Source organism: Ursus americanus, chromosome 6 (assembly GCF_024610735.1).
Source record: "Ursus americanus isolate L20-20 chromosome 6, mUrsAme1.1.p, whole genome shotgun sequence".
In the NCBI taxonomy this organism is placed as follows: domain Eukaryota; kingdom Metazoa; phylum Chordata; class Mammalia; order Carnivora; family Ursidae; genus Ursus; species Ursus americanus.
In genome coordinates this window covers 80,033,353-80,053,741 of record NC_142132.1, presented here as the reverse complement: position 1 = coordinate 80,053,741, position 20,389 = coordinate 80,033,353, and the positions used below count along the sequence as shown (strand labels likewise).

General features: G+C 44.5%; 1 protein-coding gene across 2 annotated transcripts in view; it reads left to right on the top strand.

Moving 5' to 3' along the window:
- Positions 1 to 428: 428 nt before the first annotated feature.
- Positions 429 to 20,389, top strand: part of LIPA (lipase A, lysosomal acid type) — a 49,650-nt gene continuing 29,689 nt past the window's right edge. The window contains exons 1-3 of one of the 2 annotated variants that reach the window (XM_045802366.2): positions 429 to 525; positions 15,534 to 15,636; positions 17,181 to 17,298. In XM_045802366.2, coding sequence (XP_045658322.2) covers positions 15,535 to 15,636; positions 17,181 to 17,298 — 220 coding nt within the window. In that variant the 5' untranslated portion in view covers positions 429 to 525; position 15,534. Of the gene's footprint in view, positions 526 to 12,231; positions 12,388 to 15,533; positions 15,637 to 17,180; positions 17,299 to 20,389 lie in introns of those variants that run through there. The other variant, XM_045802365.2, reaches the window with a different exon arrangement.

The following is a 20,389-nucleotide window of genomic DNA, read 5'->3' as shown; positions in this document are numbered from 1 at the left end:
TTGAGGGATGGGGAGGTGATTTCAAAAACAGCTCCTTGGAGCGCAGTACTACTCTTTCTCCATGTACCCAACAAGCTCAGCCCGTCACACGTAAAGCACCAACGCACAGGTTCGAACAAGGAAGAGTAAGAACAGATTGGAGAAGGTGAAGGTCAGGAAAAGTGGAGGCCTTTTCTCCCCGCACTGCAGGTGGCTGCACTTGAACTCAACCCCGGGGTTCTCCTGCAACCCCAACAGACTTATTCTCTTGTAATTGAGAGCCAGCTCTCTCCCTGCTCTCTGTGAAGCCTGAAAGACCCCAGGCTTTGATTTTCTGAAAGTGTTAAGCTCTGACTCATGCAGGAGGGGGAAGGGTTGCAGGAGTGGGTGGAGGGTAAGAAGAGACTCTAGAACACTGCCTACACAAATAAGGAAGGAGCCAGGGGATATAAAGGCAAGGACAGCTTTTAAGGCTAATGTTGCATCTGCTGTTGCATCGATAGCTGCTTCCTGAACTGCATGCAGATCTCTGCTCTCCAGAAACATGTAAGTAAATTCTGCAAGTCTGGCAAGGACTGATCTTATTGAGTATAATTTTCAGATGGGCCTGGAGTCTAGAATTGGCTAGAACTTAGAGCTGGCAGTCTTCCCTGCACCCAGGGTTTGCCGTGTAACAGGCATCCTGGGGGAGAACTCAGCATGGCTGGCACTGAGCCCATTGTGGTCTTTCTTGGTCTCAGCCCACCCCTTTCACTCTCCTCCTGAAGGTCCCAGGATTTGGCCTAGTCCTTCCCTTCTCTAGAAGATTCCTTCTCTGTATTGAAATGAATGGTACAGGCTAAACGTGTCATGCTCACTCTTTCTCTAGTATCTCCCCCGGTTTTTTTCTTTTTATGTGTTTCTTTTGTTTTGTAACCACGAATCACCTCTAAGTGATGCTATGTTATGGAGCTCCAAGAGAAATGTGTGGATTTTAGTGTGAGGGAGGGATAGGACCCCTTAGACAAATGGGTTAAAGACATAAGCACAATTTCGTTGCTTTAAACTACTGTGTAAGTGTGTAATAGAATGACCATCAACCCCTCAGTAATCACCAATATTAGAAAAGAAACAATGAAAACGTTTGCAGATAAGTAAAAGCCTAAGTCCTCACAAGGGTTTACGAGGCCATGCATGATGGCCCCATGTCCTTACCCTCCTCCTCCACCTTATCGGCCGCCTCGGTGGCAGACGCCAGGGGCAGTCAGGCCTCTGCACCGGCTGGGTCTCCTCCTGGACTGCCCCCACCCCTGCCCCGGTATCTACATGGCTACTCCCCCATTTCCTTTAGGGCTCGACTCTACTGTACCCTTCTGTGGATAAAGTAAAAAGAAGTTGGCCTGCTGGTAGCTGAACCAGTAACAAGGAATAGGAAACAGAAACAGAAACCACAATTCTAAGAGTGCCTGGACTCGCAGCAGTGATAAACTGCCAGACTACACCCTGATGTGGGTCACAGCTCGAGGTCTTTTTTTTTTTTTTTTTTTAAGAGATTTATTTATTTATTTTAGAGAGAGGGAGAGCACACACTTGAGTGGAGGGAGGTGGAGAGGAGGAGAGAGAGAAAGAGAATCTCCAGCTGACTCCCTGCTCAGCAGGGAGCCCAATGCAGGGCTCCATCCCAGGACCCTGAGGTCATGACCTGAGCTGAAATCAAGAATCGGATGCTTCACTGTGGGTGCCCCCCAAGCACCCCACAGCTCAAATTCTTTCCACACCAGTTTGCTTTGACTCACACACCTTTTTTAACAGTTTTATTGGGATGTAATTCACACGCCTAAAATCCACCCTTTGCAAGGGCACAGTTGGGTGGTTTCTGGTATAGTCACTAAATGGGGTGGGGTTCAGCAATCCCATGGTGGGCTTGGTTGACTTCCAGAGCATTTGTGTCATCCCCCAAAGAAACACTGTACCCAGGAGCAGTCACTGCCCGTTTCCCTGTTGCCTTGGTGTCTGCCAGCGACGAAGCCACTTTCTCTTTCCACAAGTGGAATTGGACGATGGGTATGATTCTTCCGTGGCTCCTTCCACTCAGCGTGTTTTCCAGCTTTGTCCCCCGGGAGCGGCAGTCAGCGTTGCCTTGCCTTCCTTTTTACCCAATATCTGGCTCTGGTGTGGAGACATCACATTTTATCCATCAGTTCACTATTATTTTTCTTGCAAACACTGCACACTATGTTTACCTCAGGCAGGACAGCAGCCCACGGACTTTTCGGGAAGCGACTCTATGTTATTTCCTGGGGCAATTTTACATGTTTCTTTCACAGTGTAATTAAAGGCAGCTTGACTCTGGTCGGAGGCAATATGGTAAACTTGTTTTTCGCTAAGTTTACTTTCAGACAATACACTAGAAATAAATCCTATTTCAAATTTTATTTATTTATTTGACAGACAGAGAGCACAAGCAGGCAGAGCCGCAGGCAGAGGGAGAGGGAAAAACAGGCTGCCTACTGAGCAGGGATCCCGATGTGAGACTCGATCCCCAGACCCCGGGATCATGACCCAAGCCAAAGGCAGACGCTTCACCGACTGAGCCACCCAGGCACCCCAGAAATAAATCCTTTTTAAACCTCAGAGATATGTCCAAAAAAATCAGATGACCTAATTAGTCAAAATAAATCAGAACTTACACACAAACACACACACACACACACACACACACACTCACACACACTTACACAATCCTAAAAAAATCAGAGTATAAAATGTTATACATAAAATATTTCATCATGGGGGCGCCTGGGTGGCACAGCGGTTAACCGTCTGCCTTTGGCTCAGGGCGTGATCCCGGCGTTACGGGATCAAGCCCCACATCAGGCTCTTCTGCTATGAGCCTGCTTCTTCCTCTCCCACTCCCCCTGCTTGTTTTCCCTCTCTCACTGGCTGTCTCTATCTCTGTCGAATAAATAAATAAAATCTTTAAAAAAAATATTTCATCATGGAAAAAATAAATAATTATGTGTGCAAGAAATCGGTCTGGAGAGATATATAGTAAACGTTACCCAAGTTTTTCTCTTAGATTATTGTAGATTTTTGTTTGTTTTACTTACTCATTTTCTGTTTTTTTCTTTACTTAACTTGGATTACTTGTGGAATCACAGGAATAGAACTTATGTAATTAAAAAACAAGTAATAATAGATAACAAACGCATGCTTAGTATTTTTCCATACAATGTGTAAGTACTTCCTGTGTGTTTTAAAATATTAATACATGGGAATGTATAACTCATTTCAAATTCTTGAGAGCCCTTGTAGATGTGTCCTCTGATAATTCCCATTTTACCAATGAAGAAATTGAGGCAAGGGAAAGCCCCAGAAATATCTGAAAAGGGAACAAACTTTACTCAAAGATGCACGGTACATTGTAGAAAAACCTGCACATTGTCGGCCAAATTAGTGAAGCATTAGAAAAAAAATCAGTTACTCGAAATACTGATTTTGACCGGTGCTTTGACAATTTGTTGTTGACTAACTTACCTGGAATCCGTGTATACCGGCTGAGATGCGGGGCATGGGAGCCGGAGAAGGAGGCTTCATTGAGAAGGTATTGCTTGAACCAAATCTTAGAAGATGGCTGGACGCTCCCTGAGCTGGCAGGCTGGAGGGAGAGGGTATGGATGGGTGAAGACGTCCCATAGCTGGGGTGGAGAAGATGTAAGATTTTTTTTTACGTTTTTTAAAAGTAATAGATTTTTATGCGAGCTCCTTTTATTTTTTATCTTTATTTTTATTTTTCCCATTTCTCATGGGTTTTTAAGCCTGCTTGTATTAATTAACTATAAGTAATACAAATATTCCAAACATATAAACAGACCCTTAATGGCATCCTACGTTTCACGTTTATGAATGCAACAGATTTATGAAACCATGACTCTGTAAGCAAGGTAGTCAGAGCCCAATAGCCTGGTCACCGTGGGAAGCAGGTCCCCTGTCCTCCAAATGGCATCTTGAGGGGGAAGTGTCAGGACACGGAATGTCTGCTCTAGGGCTAAGACCTACAACAGGGCATGGGACAGTGGGTCACTGTGGGGCTGAGAAACAATGGTAACCAACTGAAGACCTGAAGGGGACATGAGGCTTACCTTCCACAGGCACTTGGCCCGGCTGGGACATGGGATTCAAGCCAGGCTTATGTGGGGGCTGCCCTCCTGAATGAGGCCTCAGCAACAGGGCAGGGGCAGCAGGTCTGGACGGGATCTGTCTCCCAGGGAGTGACTGCCTTTATAGACTTCCCTGCTTTTAGCACAAAGATGCTTCTGGGCCATGGTTAACAGAGGTGAGTTTGTATGCTTACAAAAGGGGCAAAATCTTTGGGAGGCAGGAGAGAATGAAACAGAAGGTTCTGGGTTAACTGAAGGCAAATTTACACAACCTCTCTAGAGTCAAGGACCCATGGGCCTACAGAATATCTCCTCTACAATATGCAGAGTGGAAACTCTTCCCTGACCAGTGTCCACACGGTCCTGCGTCCAAAGCTCCCCCTGTGAGAGGGACATGAACATCCGGCTTTTGATTTAGAAGCTCAGTCAGAGAGACACACTGTGTCCCTGAAGAGGCAGCTTAAAGATCTGAAGCTGGAAGGTGGGCTGATTCAGGGCATGGCTGGTGTTGGGGCTGACCAGGCACAGTGGCCTTCTGCCCCCTGAAGACAGCTTCCAACGGCAAGGGCTGATGGGAAACCCCAGAACAGATCCTGGGCTAAATTGCTTCTCTCCCAAGCTTGCCCTCCTGGGAAACGGAGTCTGGCCGGATTCCTCGGCGGGGCAGGTTTTGCAATCGTCACTTGCCCCTAACACACTGTGAAATTGGAAACCAGACAGCAAAGAATGACTTCAGGCCAGCTCTGGTCCACATGGATGGACCCTGTTTCGCTTTATTTGGTCGAGTTCTTTCTCCACCAAAGGCAGGAGAAGGGGGGAGAGCTCCTTTGATTTTTAATTGGCAGCCACTAACTCAAATTTCTAGAACATTCTTAGGGCCCAGCTCTGTTGGCTGATGAAACATATCTGTGGGGTTTGGATCTGACCTCTGGATTAGGCCTCGTGTCCAGTTGCTCAGGCATGTAGGAGGGCACTGAAGCCTTGGACTCATTCATTTCAGTGTGCCCACCCAGGGCTTGGTATTTTGTAAGAGTCTATAAATATTGCTAATGGGAATCAAAGGCAATTGCATGCTGGGAATTAATGGGCCCTTACACAAAGATCTTTAGAAATTCCTCTGGTGCTAAAATGTGCTCCTGTAAGCCACCATCTGCTTTTGGTGATGGAACTAACTGGAAAGCCCCAGTTGGAAAAGGAAGAGGCAGCCCTTTCCCCCCTTCTCAGGTCGAAGCCTGGAGTGTCCCGGATTCCTAAATGCCGTTGATTCTCTGTGACGGTTCCTTCCCCTAACCCCAAACCCATTTCACCTTGTAGCATCAAATGCATGCCAATAAGCATTTTATCAGAGCTTCTAAAGGAAACAGAACAAAACAAGAGACATTGAAATTGCTTCCTTTTGGGAGGTGGGGTGGTCACTCTAATTTACTGAGCACATGGAGATGGATTCCCTGGAACCTTAAGGATGGAAAAGTGTGCAGGGGGAAAGATGGGAAAAACAGGGCCAAAGGCCAGTGAGACCCTGAGGCCCTAAGCTCCAAATGGGACAGGACCTCCCTGTAGGAGATCCAAACATATAGAGCCAGTTTTCTTGGGGAATGTCTGCTACCTATTAGCCATGAAGCATGAGACAACCTTTTGTTTTAATGGCTGAAGACTCAGCCTCTCTTTTCCTGCACCTACTGAGCCTCCTGCCCACGGGCCGGGAGAGCTGAGCCTTCCTGCTTTAAGGCTCCAGATCCCCAACTCCTTGCCTCCTGCATGACAGTCTGAGGGCAGCGGCCAGTGTTGATTAGTTCTGGACCCATGACGCCCAGGAGAGTGCCTGGCGCTCAGAAGAGAAACAAGGAAGGGTTACAGTTCTCACATAGTGAATATGAACTGGGCTTCTGGCATCAGGCTGAGTTTGATCACTGTTTTCATGATGTTAGCCCTTACACCCTCATCTGCGGGAAAGGAAAAATAACCCTGTTGAGTGGTTCATGATTCAATAAGATAGTGTATGTAAACTACTTAGGATCTGGCACAGAGCAAGAGCTCAGCAAATGGAAGCTATTAGCGTTTTTAAGAGTTTTATTGAAGTCTAACTGATGAAGATTAAGTTTCACATATTTAAAGTGCACATTTTGATGAGTTTTGATATACATCTATGGCTGTACAACCATTGCCATGATCAAAATAAAGATATCCACTCCCTCACATGTTTGCTCAAGCTCCTTGGGGATCCAACCTTCTCTCTTATCAAAAAAAAAAAAAAATTCCCTTCCCAAGCAAGCAGTCATATTCTTTTTGTCAATGTGGATTAATGTACACTTTCTAGAATTTTCTACAAAGGAAATCATATAGTGTATACTGTTTTTGTCTTCTTTCTCTCAACATAATTATTTTGATAGCCATGAATGTTGCTGTGTGCATAGTTTTTTTTCTCCTGAGTAATATTCCACCTACAGATACGAATTTGTTTATCCATTTAACTGTTGGTGAGCGTGTATGTCATCTCCAGTTTCTGCTTATTACAAATAAGCTGCTATGGTCACTTGTGTACAAATACTTTTCATTTCTCTTGGGTGAATACTCAGGAGTCGAATAGCTGGGTCAGATGGTAGGCCTATGTAGAGACTTCTAAGAAGGTTTCAAACTGCTTTCTAAAGTAGTTGTACCACTTTACATTCCCACCAGCAGTGCAGAAGATTTCTAGCTACTTCTCGCCCTCGTCAACACTTTTTAATTTTAGCCACTCTGGTGGGTACAATAGTGGTATCTCATGGTGGCTTTAGTTAGCATTTCCCCAATGACTAATGATGGTGACCCTGTTTTCATTTGCCATCTGCATATCTGCTACCTTTTCCCCATTTTTGACTGGGTTTGTAGTATTGTTACTAAATTGTAAGGTGTGTATCGTATCACTTTGATGAGGCCTAGAGAAACAGCTCATTGGGGTATAAATCACATACCATACAATTCACTCATTTGAAGTGTACAATTAAATGCCTTTCATTTAATCCACAGAGTTGTGCAATGAACACCACAATTAATTTTACAACCCCTTTGTCAGGGCAAAAAGTAATCCACAACCTTTAGCCGTCTACTCACATTGTCCCAACCTCCCCTCCTCCCCACCCTGCCCCCATCCACAGGCAACCACTGATCTACTTTCTGCCTGTATAGACTTGCCTCTTCTGGACATTTCATGTACGTGGAATTATTTCCCTTCCTTTTTTTGTGGCTGGCTTTTATGACTTAGCATGCGTTCAAGGCTCGTCTGTGTTTTAGCAGCACGCATCAGTACTGCATTTTCCTTTAATTATGCAGTACTATTCCATTGTATGGATGCATCACATTTCATGTATCCATTCGTCAGCTTGTCGACATTGAGCTCTCTCTGCTTTTCGGCTCTTTTTTTTTTTTTTCAAAGATTTTATTTATTTGACAGAGAGACAGCCAACCAGATAGGGAACACAAGCAGGGGAAGTGGGAGAGGAAGAAGCAGGCTTCCAGCGGAGGAGCCTGATATGGGGCTCGATCCCAGAACGCCGGGATCATGCCCTGAGCCGAAGGGAGACGCTTAACAACTGAGCCACCCAGGTGCCCCTGCTTTTCAGCTCTTATGAATAATAATCCCATGAACATTTGTGAACAAGGTGTTTCATGTGAATGTGAGTTTTCATTTCCCTCGGGTGTATACACAGGAGGGAGTCGCTGGGTCACATGGCAGCTGCATGTTTTGCCTTTTGAAGAACTCCAAACTGTTCTGAAAAGCAGCGGCACCATCTCACGGTCCCCCGGGCTTTTGGGTCCCCTGCATTTCCCAACATTCTCACCCACGTGTGCCATTATCTGTCTTTCTTATTACAGTCACCCTCGTGGATATAAAGTGGAATTTCACTATGCTTATAAAGTGCTTTCTGAAGGACCGAATTCTTTTTATTTTGAAGAAATCCACTTTGTTAATTGTTTTCTTTTCCCATGGTTGTGATTTTAATGTTCTATTTAAGAAATCCTTGAGGCAAACCCAGTATTTTCTCTTATTTCCACTGTGCCCCCCCCAAAAGTCCTATAGTTTTAGCTTTCCGATGCATGTCTATGGTCCATTTTGAGTTAATTTTTGCATAAGGTCAAAGTTTACTGCTTTGCTATAAGCTATCCAATTGTCCCAGCACCATTTGTTAAAAAGATTATTCTTTCCCCATGATATAGTCTTGTGAAAATCAACTGAGGGTCTATTTCAGGACTCCTACTTTTAAGTAGTCTCACTTAGGGATAATTTGGCTCCATGCCGAGGCAATAATACTCTTCTGAGTCTTCTCCCCAGTGCCTTTAATATAACAAGATTTTTCCACTCTGGCCCAGTGTCACCTGAACTATTCCCAATCCTGTGTAAACTTGGGGGATTTTCCCATTTGTTCCTTTCAGGTGTTTTTCCCTCTGGTCTAGTGTAGTTTCTTCACATGCAAACTCCAGTTAGTTCTCAGTGCCAGACTTGAGGGGAATCCTTAGCAGGCCCCCAGAGCTCGCTCCCTCTCTCTCTGCAACTCTCTCCACCTCAGTCCTCTCCCTGCAAACTCGACTGCCTTAGTCTTCTTAATTCTCACCTGAGTCCACTCAGAGAAACTGCTGGATTTTTCAAAAAAGATGTTATGTATTCATTTGAGAGAGAAAGAAAGAGAGAGAGAGAGAGCATGAGCAGGGGAAAGGGACAGAGGGAGAGGGAGAAGCAGACTCCTAGCCGAGTAGGGAGCCTGAACGTGGGGCTCGGGGGATCATGACCCGAGCCGAAGGCAGACCCCCAACCAACCTAGCCACCCAGGTGCCCTGAAACTGCTGGATTTTTACCTAAGTTCCCCTCTCCCTGAACTGCAGCCTAGAAATTCTTCCCAGGCTATTATCTGGGGCAACTGCAGGGCTCACTTCATTTAGTTTCCTTTTCTCAGAGACCGCTCTCCGCTACAGTCTATTGTCCAATGTCTGAAACCATTGATTTCTCTCTCTCTTTTTTTCCTAGTTGTTTACAGTGGGAGAGTAAATCTAATCATTGTTACTGCATATTGGCTGGAAGCAGAACTGCTTTTAGAATTGTTTCAATCTTCGATTCACTGGTGTGGCTTATAAAGTGCCCATCCCAAACACACACACACACACACACACACACACACACACACACACACACACACACCACCTTGCACCTCCTGTCTTCCATGAAGCTTTCTCTTTATAGTAAAAATATGGATCGTCTACTAGTCGCTGTGGCTTACAATGGCCCGAAGCAGGAAGTGGGGGAAAATCCTCCTTTACGTGGGTGAAGGAACTTCATTGTTGGATTTTTCATTTATTTATTTATTCATAGACAAAAATCTGGACTTAATTAGTCTGGGTTGCATTTTGGACCACTTCACCCCCCACCTTGTGATTTGGGGGAAGATATTGATCTTTCTAACCCTCCATTTACCCACCTGTAAAATGGGGACTGGAGGTAGTTTTGAGGATTGATGGAGACACTCTGTGGAAAGGGCTCTCTTAGCACAATGCCTGACACACAGAAATACTGCTAAGCCTGACGCTCACTGCTCAGTGCTCTTTGCACTCGGGTGCCCAGGCCAAGCATTAACCCTTTCTTAAGTTTTTTTTCTTCCCTCAAGTACAACACTCTCAGCTCTCCTCCAACCTCACTGTCTGCTCAACTTTGATATCTTCTGAGTCTCTGTTCGTGTTCTCTGTTGCTTACGCTTCCTCTCTGGGAGACCTCATCCAGTCTCGGGGCTTAAAACTCCGTCTCTATCTCCAGCCTGGGATTTGACTTTGAACCCTAGATGTGTACGTGCCAGTGCTGATCTTTGCCAGTTTGTCCCTAGATCCATTCCCTGCCCATCCTCTGCTCTGTGTCGTGGAGGGAGGAGGGGTCTAAGTCCCGTGGCCTGCATTTCTTAGGCTCCTCTGTCAACCAGCATCAGGTTGCATTTGACCCAGAGGAGGGACTGGTGGGGGACTGCAGGGCAGGAGGCAGGAAAGGCCACAGCACGTCTAATCCTCCTCTCTTGGCCTTGGGGTTGTCCCTGGCAGAGCCTGCTGCTCAACACAACCACCTCTGGTCTCTGGCGACACTGTCTTCCCCCAACACCACCGCAACCCATCCTACCATTGCTGGTCTCTGTGGGGCTTGTCTAAACCCTCTTTGACTTCCCTGTCTACCCCCAACACCACCGCAGCCTGTCCTACCGTTACTGGTCTCTGTGGGGCTTGCCTAAACCCTCTTTGACTTCCCTGTCTACCCCCAACACCACTGCAGCCCGTCCTACCGTTACTGGTCTCTGTGGGGCTTACCTAAACCCTCTTTGACTTCCCTGTCTACCCCCAACACCATTGCGGCCCGTCCTACCGTTACTGGTCTCTGTGGGGCTTACCTAAACCCTCTTTGACTTCCCTGTCTACCCCCAACACCACTGCGGCCCGTCCTACCGTTACTGGTCTCTGTGGGGCTTGCCTAAACCCTCTTTGACTTTCCTGTCTACCCCCAACACCATCGCGGCCCGTCCTACCGTTACTGGTCTCTGTGGGGCTTACCTAAACCCTCTTTGACTTCCCTGTCTACCCCCAACACCATCGCGGCCCGTCCTACCGTTACTGGTCTCTGTGGGGCTTACCTAAACCCTCTTTGACTTCCCTGTCTACCCCCAACACCATCGCGGCCCGTCCTACCGTTACTGGTCTCTGTGGGGCTTACCTAAACCCTCTTTGACTTCCCTGTCTACCCCCAACACCATCGCGGCCCGTCCTACCGTTACTGGTCTCTGTGGGGCTTACCTAAACCCTCTTTGACTTCCCTGTCTACCCCCAACACCATCGCGGCCCGTCCTACCGTTACTGGTCTCTGTGGGGCTTACCCAAACCCTCTTTGACTTCCCTGTCTACCCCCAACACCATCGCAGCCCGTCCTGCCGTTGCTGGTCTCTTGCCTAGGGGGTCTTGCCTAAACTGTGTTTGACTTCCTGCCAATTCCACCACCTATGTGACCATTTGCTCTGTTTGTAATACCTAGAATGGATTCTGTCTGCTGACAGGGCCTTAGCTGAGAGAGTTCTCTAACAAGTGTCTCAAAATCAACACATCTAAAACCAAGTCTTGATCTCCTTCCCAAGCTGCTCTTCTTGGTCCTTTCTCCATTTGAATTCATGGTACTTTCTCCATTTGAATTCATGGTACTTTCTCCATTTGAATTCCAGTATTTTTTCCACCCCACTGCTCCCACAACCCCATTCCAAGCAATCATTAACTCTCACTTGGACTATTGCAGTAGACTTCCAACTTGTCTCCCTGCTTCCCTAGTTGACCCTAGCAGTCAGAGTGATCTTTCTACACTGTAAATCAGAGTATGTTGTCTTTCTATCGAAAACCTTCCACCGGCTTCTTATCTTGGTCAGAAGAAAAAGCAAAATCTTTACAATTGCCCCTCCAAGGCACCCAAGTACCTCTAGGACTTCACATGTTAGTACTCTCCACCATCACATTCTATTCCAGTGACACCGACCTCATTGCTCTTCCTAGAACCCACCAGAATATTCCTGCCTCAGGGCCCTTGCACGTGCTATTCTCTCACCCCAGAATGGTCTTTCTCCAGTATGGATGTGGTTCTCAATCAACTTCCTGTTTGTGTTCAGTTCCATTTCATCAGAGTCCTTTTCTGATTGCCTTACACATAACACAACAGCCTCCTTCATTGTTCCTTTACTGGTTTATTGTTCTTCATAGCACTTTCTACTACCTTATGTTATATATTTATTCACGGAGTGTCTGTTCACATTGGGTTGGCTGCTATACCCCTAGTCTCTTAACACTGGACATTTTAGAAATAAAAATAAAATGTACAGCAAGATTGTTTTGCATCGGGTAAATGCTAAGCGCTTCAGACGGAACATACAATTTCTTTGCACTTTCAGAGCCCACAGCTCTATGCGGGGGGCAAAGGGTGCGGACCCTGCCAGAGAAAGCCTCAGCAGCCGCGTGCAGGTGCAGCTAGGGATCAGCCCAGGCTGGGGCCGGGCCCCAGCGCATGCTCCGTGGCGGCGCTGGACGTGTGGCCCGCCCACGGCGCATGCTCCGTGGCGGCGCTGGACGGGGCGGGGTCTCGGCGGCACTTCCCCACGACCCGCCGCTCCGATTGGAGCCTGAGCCGGGAGGAGTACCTGCCCTCGCGTCCGGTCGTCCCCGCCTCTCCAGGTGCCCAGCTCCACGAGCGGGCACTGCGGCTCTGGACAGCGGCCCGGGAGGACCGGTGCAGGTGAGTGCCGCGAGGCTGAGCCGCCTGTGCAGGTGCGGGTACGGCATCTCCGGCCTCCGCGTGCGCCGCCCTCCCATTCCCATCCCCACCCCCACGCCCGAGCCTCTGCAGGCCGGCGGGACCCCCTGCGCTTGGCTCGTGGCGCATCCCGCCCGGAGCAGCTGCGGGCGCCTCTTCTGAGCGGCGCGTGGTCCAGGTTTCCGAAGTCGCCCGGCCTTCCGTGGGAGCCCTCCGATTTCCCGGTCGATCAGCGCAGCCGCCCAGAGACCTCAGATTGCGGTGACAACCGGATTCCTGATTCCCAGCCACCCCCTTCCCCTGGTTAAGCTCCCCCTTAACCAGTTGGCACTTTGCTTCCGTACTTGATCTAGGTGCAGCTCAGCTCCCCGAAACGAGGATTTAACGGTACCGCACCGACATGCTGGAGGAGGAGTTAACATTGGTCCGAAGCAGTGCGGGCGGTGTCTGGAGCGTAGCTAGAGTTTAATGGGAGCCGAAGTTATTGGTGGTGGTGTTCACATTGTCATTAGTGGGAAGCAAAATGGGAGGCTGCTTCGGGGCTTTTCTTTTCTTCAGCCACTGAGCTTTTGGACCGACCCCTGCCTCTTTTTTCAAAATCTGTACTGTGCGTCTCATAGGTGCAGGGCTCCTCTATAGATCCTAAGGGTTCAAAGTTGAGTCAGAAGCCCTCCCTGCCCTCTGGCTGGGGCGAAATAAGGGCAGAGGAGCACGCACTTGCAGTGTTACAACGTAGAGAGAACTGAAAAAAGAAGTTGCTAAGAGAGCCCAGAAAAACTCAGAATCCAGCCTGGAAGGGGGCTTTTACTCCGTGTAAACTTCTCAGTCATCATCCTTCGGAGAATCACTTGACTAGATGGTTGAAATACTTGCTTAATGTCGGGTTGGAAGGAAACATGAGCAGGTGGTATGTGCAGCAGCTGAGGGTCTTCAGCTGTGACCCCCTTGGAGCTGCTCCGTGGACAGCTGGTCCACGTTCTGTGGGATCGAACCGAGTGGAAAGCCTCTGCTGCCAGAGGATTTTTTGTTTTAAGTTGTGGGCACAACCTCCCTTTTTCCTTTTCAATCTACTCCCTGTTCCCTAGTAAAAATGGACTTCGGGGAGGCTGGATTATGATAAAAGGTGGCCTGGGAGTATACAGCCCTTCCCAACCACCATAAAGAAATAAAAGTTGTGAGTAAACACCGAGTGAGCTTGCTTTGCCAGTACAGGCTCAAGGTTGCCTTCCTTTCTGTCTAGATGTTCAGGGTTCATCATTGCTTGGAGAAGTAACTGCAGCACCAACAGGACTTGCATTGGCAGAACTCACTGTAGTCATCTCCAGAGAAGCAATCTCTTAAGAGTTGTGGAATACACAGTTTAGCACAAGTCTTGAAAACAGGCCTATTGTATTGCCATACAGTAACAAGACATTTTAAATGAACACTTTTATCAATTTTGACATATGTATACTCCCATGAAACCATTGGTAAATTCACTAAATTAGTGAACCTGTCCATCACCCTCAAAAGATTCCTTGTGCATACCCCCTTGTAATCCTCTCCTCTTGCCCTTTTTCTTAGGCAGCCCGAGATCTGCTTTCTGTCAATAAAGATTAGATTGCATTTTCCAGAGTATTATATAAATGGAATCAAATGTATTTATTCTTTTTATTGTTTTTGGTCTGGCTTTCATTCACCGTAATTATTTTGAGATTCATCCATGTTATTGTTTGTTCATTCCTTTTTATTGCCGAGTAGTATGTATATATCATGTACATTTTATATATATATATGTGTGTATATATATGTGTGTGTGCATAGTTATATATCTCCATCCATTCACCCATTTGGGGTGTTCATGTTTTTCGTTTTTGATTATTATACCCAAAGCCGTTATAAACATTTTTATACAAGTCTTCGTATGGATATACATGCATGCATCTTTTTTTTAAGTGATTATATTTTTTAAAAATGCAGGGTGCCTGGGCTACTTCTAGTTTTGCCTCTAACCATCCAGATTTCTTGGGAGACTCACTTCGCTTTGCCTTTAACATTCAGCCCCAAGGTCTTTGCTGTGTTGTGATTTTGCACCATCACGGGCAGAAACTAGATCATCTTTTTTTGGTGGTTGGGGGGCCTCAGAAGGGGAAAAGTGTGGTCTTCTATCCTGTTTCTCTTTCAGGCTCCCTTTTCATTTCACTCTTTTCCTTGAATGACATATTCGTTTTATTTCTCTTTTAAAATGCATTATTATTTTTTAACTGAAGTATAGTTGACACAATGTTACAGTAATTTCAAGCGTACACCGTAGTGGTTCATCATCTTCCTGTGTTATGCTGCATTCCCCACAAGTGTAGCTACCGTCTGTCACCATGTAGCTCTGTTCCAACACCATTGACTGTGCTCTGCCTTTCATCCCTGTGACTTACTCATTCCGTAACTGGAAGCCAGTGCCTCCCACTGCCCTTCACCCATTTTGCCCATCCCCCACCCACTTCCCTCTGGCAACTGTCAGTTCTCTGTATTTATAGGTTTGTTTCTGCTTTTTGTTTGTTTATTCATTTTTTAGATTGCACATGCATGTGGAATCCTATGTTATTTGTCTTTCTCAGTCTGGCTTATTTCACTTAGCATAATATTTGGGTGACAAATTTGAATCCTGATGGGTAATTTTGGACAAGAACAGAAATTGACAGTGGGAGGCAAGAAGTAATACTGAACTTAAAAATGAAAACTGAAAAATGTTTAAATCACGATTAGAAGGGAAAAGGTGGAAGGCTCACAGGATCTGGAATTTTGTGGATCCTCCTTTTTTTCCCAGCCTATTGTCCTGTAAGTCCCCTCCTCTGTTTTTTCTCCATAACAATTTATTTAACCTCATGGTGAGACGGTGAGTGGGTGTGCTGGGCTCCAAACGTCACATGTTAACCGGGGGTGGCAGGTGGGGGAGTTTCCTAGTAAAAAAATAATCCCCGCCTTTTTTTGTTTGTTTCCAGATATGGCTGGGGTCCTTTGTTTCCTATTTGCCCTTAACCTGATGTTTACTTGCCCTAAACCTGGTTCAGAACTTTTTATGGGAGTATTAATCTACCAACATAATCTGTGTAGTGAGATTCAGACAAATAACAATAGACTGTTTCATACAGAATGAAAATGCAGTTCCTGGGATTGGTGGTCTGTTTGGTCCTTGGGACCCTGCATTGCGAGGCGTCCGAAGGCAAGCTGGATCCTGAAACAAATATGAATGTGGTAAGTTTCTCAAAGTTCAGTTATGTGGGCTGCATGAAGCCACAAACCAATCTCTTTATATATCATTGTGTTTTTCATGGTCTCTGAATCTTAGATTCAGTTTGCTGACTTTCCCACCAGGTAAGGTGTATTTTACCAACGGCATTTAACTGTTAACACTTCTTAATGGGATAAATGAAATTTTTATAAATTCATTTCATTTTTAAGTCTCACTGAATTTGTTGAAAGAATGATAAAAATGTATCAAAACTTTGCAAGAATGTTACTACTGACTGCTGTTCTTATACATTGAACAGGGAGTGTGATTAGCAAGGTCCAGGGAACACAGTTCAATACAAAAACCAAAATATCTGAAAAAAATTTTTGTTGGAACAAATAAGCAAATATTATTTGTGGAGTAATTGACACATTTCAATGTTATTAAGTTATTAAGACATAAAATATAGGGAAAATACAAATGACTAAAGAAGGTAACTATTTTTTATTATTATTTTTTTTAGGGAGAGAGTGAGAGAGTGGGCTTGGTGGGGAGGAGCACAGGGAGAGGGAGAGGAAGAATCTTAAGCAGGTTCCAAGCCCAGTGAGGAGCCCGATGCCAGGCTTGATCGCCCCACCCTGAGATCGTGACCTGAGCTGAAATCAAGAGTTGAACGCTTGACTGAGCCACCCGGGCGCCCCCCAAGTAGCTACTTTGAAACAGATGATGCAGTGACCCCACTGAAGAATCAAGGCGCTCTTAGTGGCAGATAAATCCATCGTGAGCCAAGAGAATATCACCTGATATCAGGGTCTTAAGGTCAAGTTTTACTTCTCGTCCCCAATTTTTTCTTTTATTCCTCACCCTCCTTTGAAATTTTTTTTCCTATAAAGATGATAAAATTGAATTCTTCAAAATACTCGTGGTAGAGAGGATGGTGAGCACTTACATTAAATCTAGATAATTGAGTTCTCCATGTCCCACTGAGCTCGTGATTAACACTTGCTCCGTGGTTGGAGAAGTGAATTTGATGATAATTTCCTATTTTTCATCTCTTCTTGTTCTTCAACTCCACTGTGCTATTGTGTATTCTATTAGTGTCCTTTGTTAGCATAAGTGTATTGGTTCATTGATGAAAATGGATTAATGCTATGCTCTGTTTCCCAGAACAGGACCTCTTAAAATAAGGGTAGGGGTAGCTCACAATATTAGCTGACATATTTAGAAGAGAAAGAAAGAAAGAAGTGTGTCTATTTGTGGAGCCAGGATGGAAACAGAGAGGCGCAAAGCAGTGGTGAAATTAGACACATGCAGTGTAGAAATTGCTAGAATATTGAAACCAAGGTTAATCAGACACCTGTCACTGGAACACATGGATAAAAGATGTGGAGGATTTATTCTTGCATGGGAGGTACTGTTCGATTGAGCACACTTAAATTTCAATAACAACTGTTTTCTTAAAGCCTGGAGAGTGTCTGCTGACATTTTGTCTTCTCCTTTGCCTGCTAATGTGGGAGATCTTGTCAGATTCTGTCCATAGAATTTCCAATATTCTTTTTCTCTGTAGAGTGAAATTATCGCTCACTGGGGATTCCCTAGTGAGGAACACTTCATCGAGACAGAAGATGGATATATTCTTTGCCTTCACCGAATCCCTCACGGGAGAAAGAACCATTCTGCCAAAGGTATGGGTGTTTCCTGTGGTGAGAGAGGAACTCTCTGAGAAGTACCTGCATGGCTGGAATTGGCTGGTTTTCATGTCAGTAACCAAGTTGAGATTTAACTTGAAAACATTGAAATGGGGTTATTTTTTGGGCCAAGGTACTAGAAGTGTTACACTTATACAAGGCATATAAAAATACTATTTTGAAAGAACTAAGGACAAGTCATCTGATTTCATATTTTGCTTAGAGATTCAAAGGTCAGTTTTGTTTAAGGATATGCTGAAATCTCTCCTTGTTATAAGGAAGCATCTTATTCATGAAATGTTTTGAGCATTAAGGAGCTAGCTTTTGCTGTTTGAAAATTAATTGATTGAGTAGGCAATGTATTCATGAGGTTCAAAACTTAAAGGAAATAAAAAGCCATACTGTGAAATTCCTCCCTCCTGTCTCACTGTTCACCTCCCCAGGTCTGTGTGGATCCTTCGAGCATCTCTTGAATTTCTTAGCTCTAAAAAATCTCTTTAGAAACAAATATAATAATATAATAAACAAATATTATTAATATTATTATATTATTCTTTTTCTCTGCTTCCATTTTAATACAAAAGATGTAATATAATGCACATTCTTTTGTTCCTTGAATTTTTACTTAATATTTTGGAGACTTTTCCATACAATACATGGAAGACTTTACCATTCAATTCTGCAGACACTTGGCATTCTACTGCATACCTGTATCATGATTTATTTAACAGATGTCCTAGTGATGGGCATGGGGCTGTTTCTAGTCTTCCGGTAGAAGACAAAGCTTGGTGCTGAAAATAACCTTGTACGTGTGCAAGTTTGTTTATAAGATACATTTCCGGAAATAGAATTTTTGAGTCCAAGGATGCTGTATACATTTGTGATTTTGATAGATATTCTTAAATTGCTTTATATGTGGTCTTGTTCTAGTAATTACTCTCGCTAGCAATGTATGAAAATTCTTACAGCTTTGGAGATATATATGTATCTTCCCATAGCAAACTGTGGTTTCCAGTTCAGATTAATGAATTTCTAGACAGACTACTTGAAATTGTTAAACATATATCAGAATAAGGATCTGATCCCCATTCCATCATCTCTCCACACTTACCTTATTCTTTAACATTTGCTCTTTCTAGTGACTTTCCTTGGAAAATTAAGATTGAGATTAAGGAGATTTGATGACTAACTGTTCTTCAGTTAACACTTTATGTGAGCAGAAGGGCCTTTTGCCTCAATTCCTTCCCAAATTATTATTCAAAGCAAACTATAAACCCATGTTAATGTGAGCTTTGTAGCATTATTCCTTTTTAGTTTCTTACTATAATCTGGTTTGTCTGTTTTTTTCTCCCATAAATTCTAACTGTAAGAAGGCATTTCATAATGCTAGAGTGGCTGAGACAGCCAGTGCTCTTTTTGAAGTTTCACTTCTCATTCTTGAGATGTTTATGATTTATACATATATGTTATTAAGCTTCCTTCTAAGTGTGTTGCAAAAATAGTGAGCTGTAGTGAGGGCTTCTATTTTTTTTTTCCTGCTCAAAACACTCAAAATGTATATACTTTATTCCAGTGTGGACATCTGAGCTTACTTTCCTTGCTTTTTGTTTATTGTAAACCCTTTGTTGTTGTTGTTTTATTATATATATATATATATATATATATATATATATATATATATATATATATATATTTAAAGATTTTATTTATTTATTTGACAGAGAGAGAGAGACAGCCAGCGAGAGAGGGAACACAAGCAGGGGGAGTGGGAGAGGAAGAAGCAGGCTCCCAGCAGAGGAGCCTGATGTGGGGCTCGATCCCAGAACGCCGGGATCACGCCCTGAGCCGAAGGCAGACGCTTAACCGCTGTGCCACCCAGGCGCCCCTGTTTTATTATATTTTAATGTTAGTCACCATACAGTACATCCCTAGTTTTTGATGTAAAGTTCCATGATTCATTTCTTGCATATAACACCCAGTGTACCATGCAATACGTGCCCTCCTTAATACCCATCACCAGCCTATCCCATTCCCCCACCCCCCTCCCCTCTGAAGCCCTCAGTTTGTTTCCCAGAGTCCATAGTCTGTCATGGTTCATTCCCCCTTCTGGTTACCCCCCCCTTCCTTCTTCCCTTTCTTCTCCTACCAATCTTCCTAGTTCTTATGTTCCATAAATGAGTGAAACCATATGATAATTATCTTTCTCTGCTTGATTATTTCACTTAGCATTACCTCCTCCAGTGCCATCCATGTTGCAGCAAATGATGAGAAATCGTTCTTTTTGATAGCTGAATAATATTCCATTGTATATATGGACCACCGCTTCTTAATCCAGTCATCTGTTGAAGGGCATCTTGGCTCCTTCCACAATTTAGCTATTGTGGACAATGCTGCTATGAACATTGGGGTGCATATGGCCCTTCTCTTTACTACGTCTGTATCTTTGGGGTAAATACCCAGTAGTGCAATTGCTGGGTAGCTCAATTTTTAACTTTTTAAGGGACCTCCACACTCTTTTCCAGAGTGGCTGTAACAATTTGCATTCCCACCAACAATGTAAGAGGGATCCCGTTTCTCCACATCCTCTCCAGCAATTGTTGTTTCTTGCCTTGTCAATTTTTGCCTTTCTAACTGGCGTAAGTTGGTATCTCAGTGTGGTTTGGATTTGAATTTCCCTGATCGATAATGATTTTGAATATTTTTCCATGTGTCTGTTAGCCATTTGTATGTCATCATTGGAAAAGTGTCTGTTCATATCTTCTGCCCATTTTATGATTTGTTTATTTGTTTCTCATGTATTGAGTTTGAGAAGTTCTTTGTAGATCTTGGATACCAGTCTTTTATCTGTAGTATCATTTGCAAATATCTTCTCTCATTCCGTGGGCTGCCTCTTAGTTTTTTTGACAGTTGCCTTGGCTGTGCAGAAGCTTTTTATCTTGATGAAATCCCAAAAGTTCATTTTTTCTTTTGTTTCTCTTGCCTTTGGGGATGTGTCATGAAAAACGTTGCTGTGGCCGATGTCGTATAGGTTGCTGCCTATGTTCTCCTCTAGGATTTTGATGAATTCCTGTCTCACATCGAGGTCTTT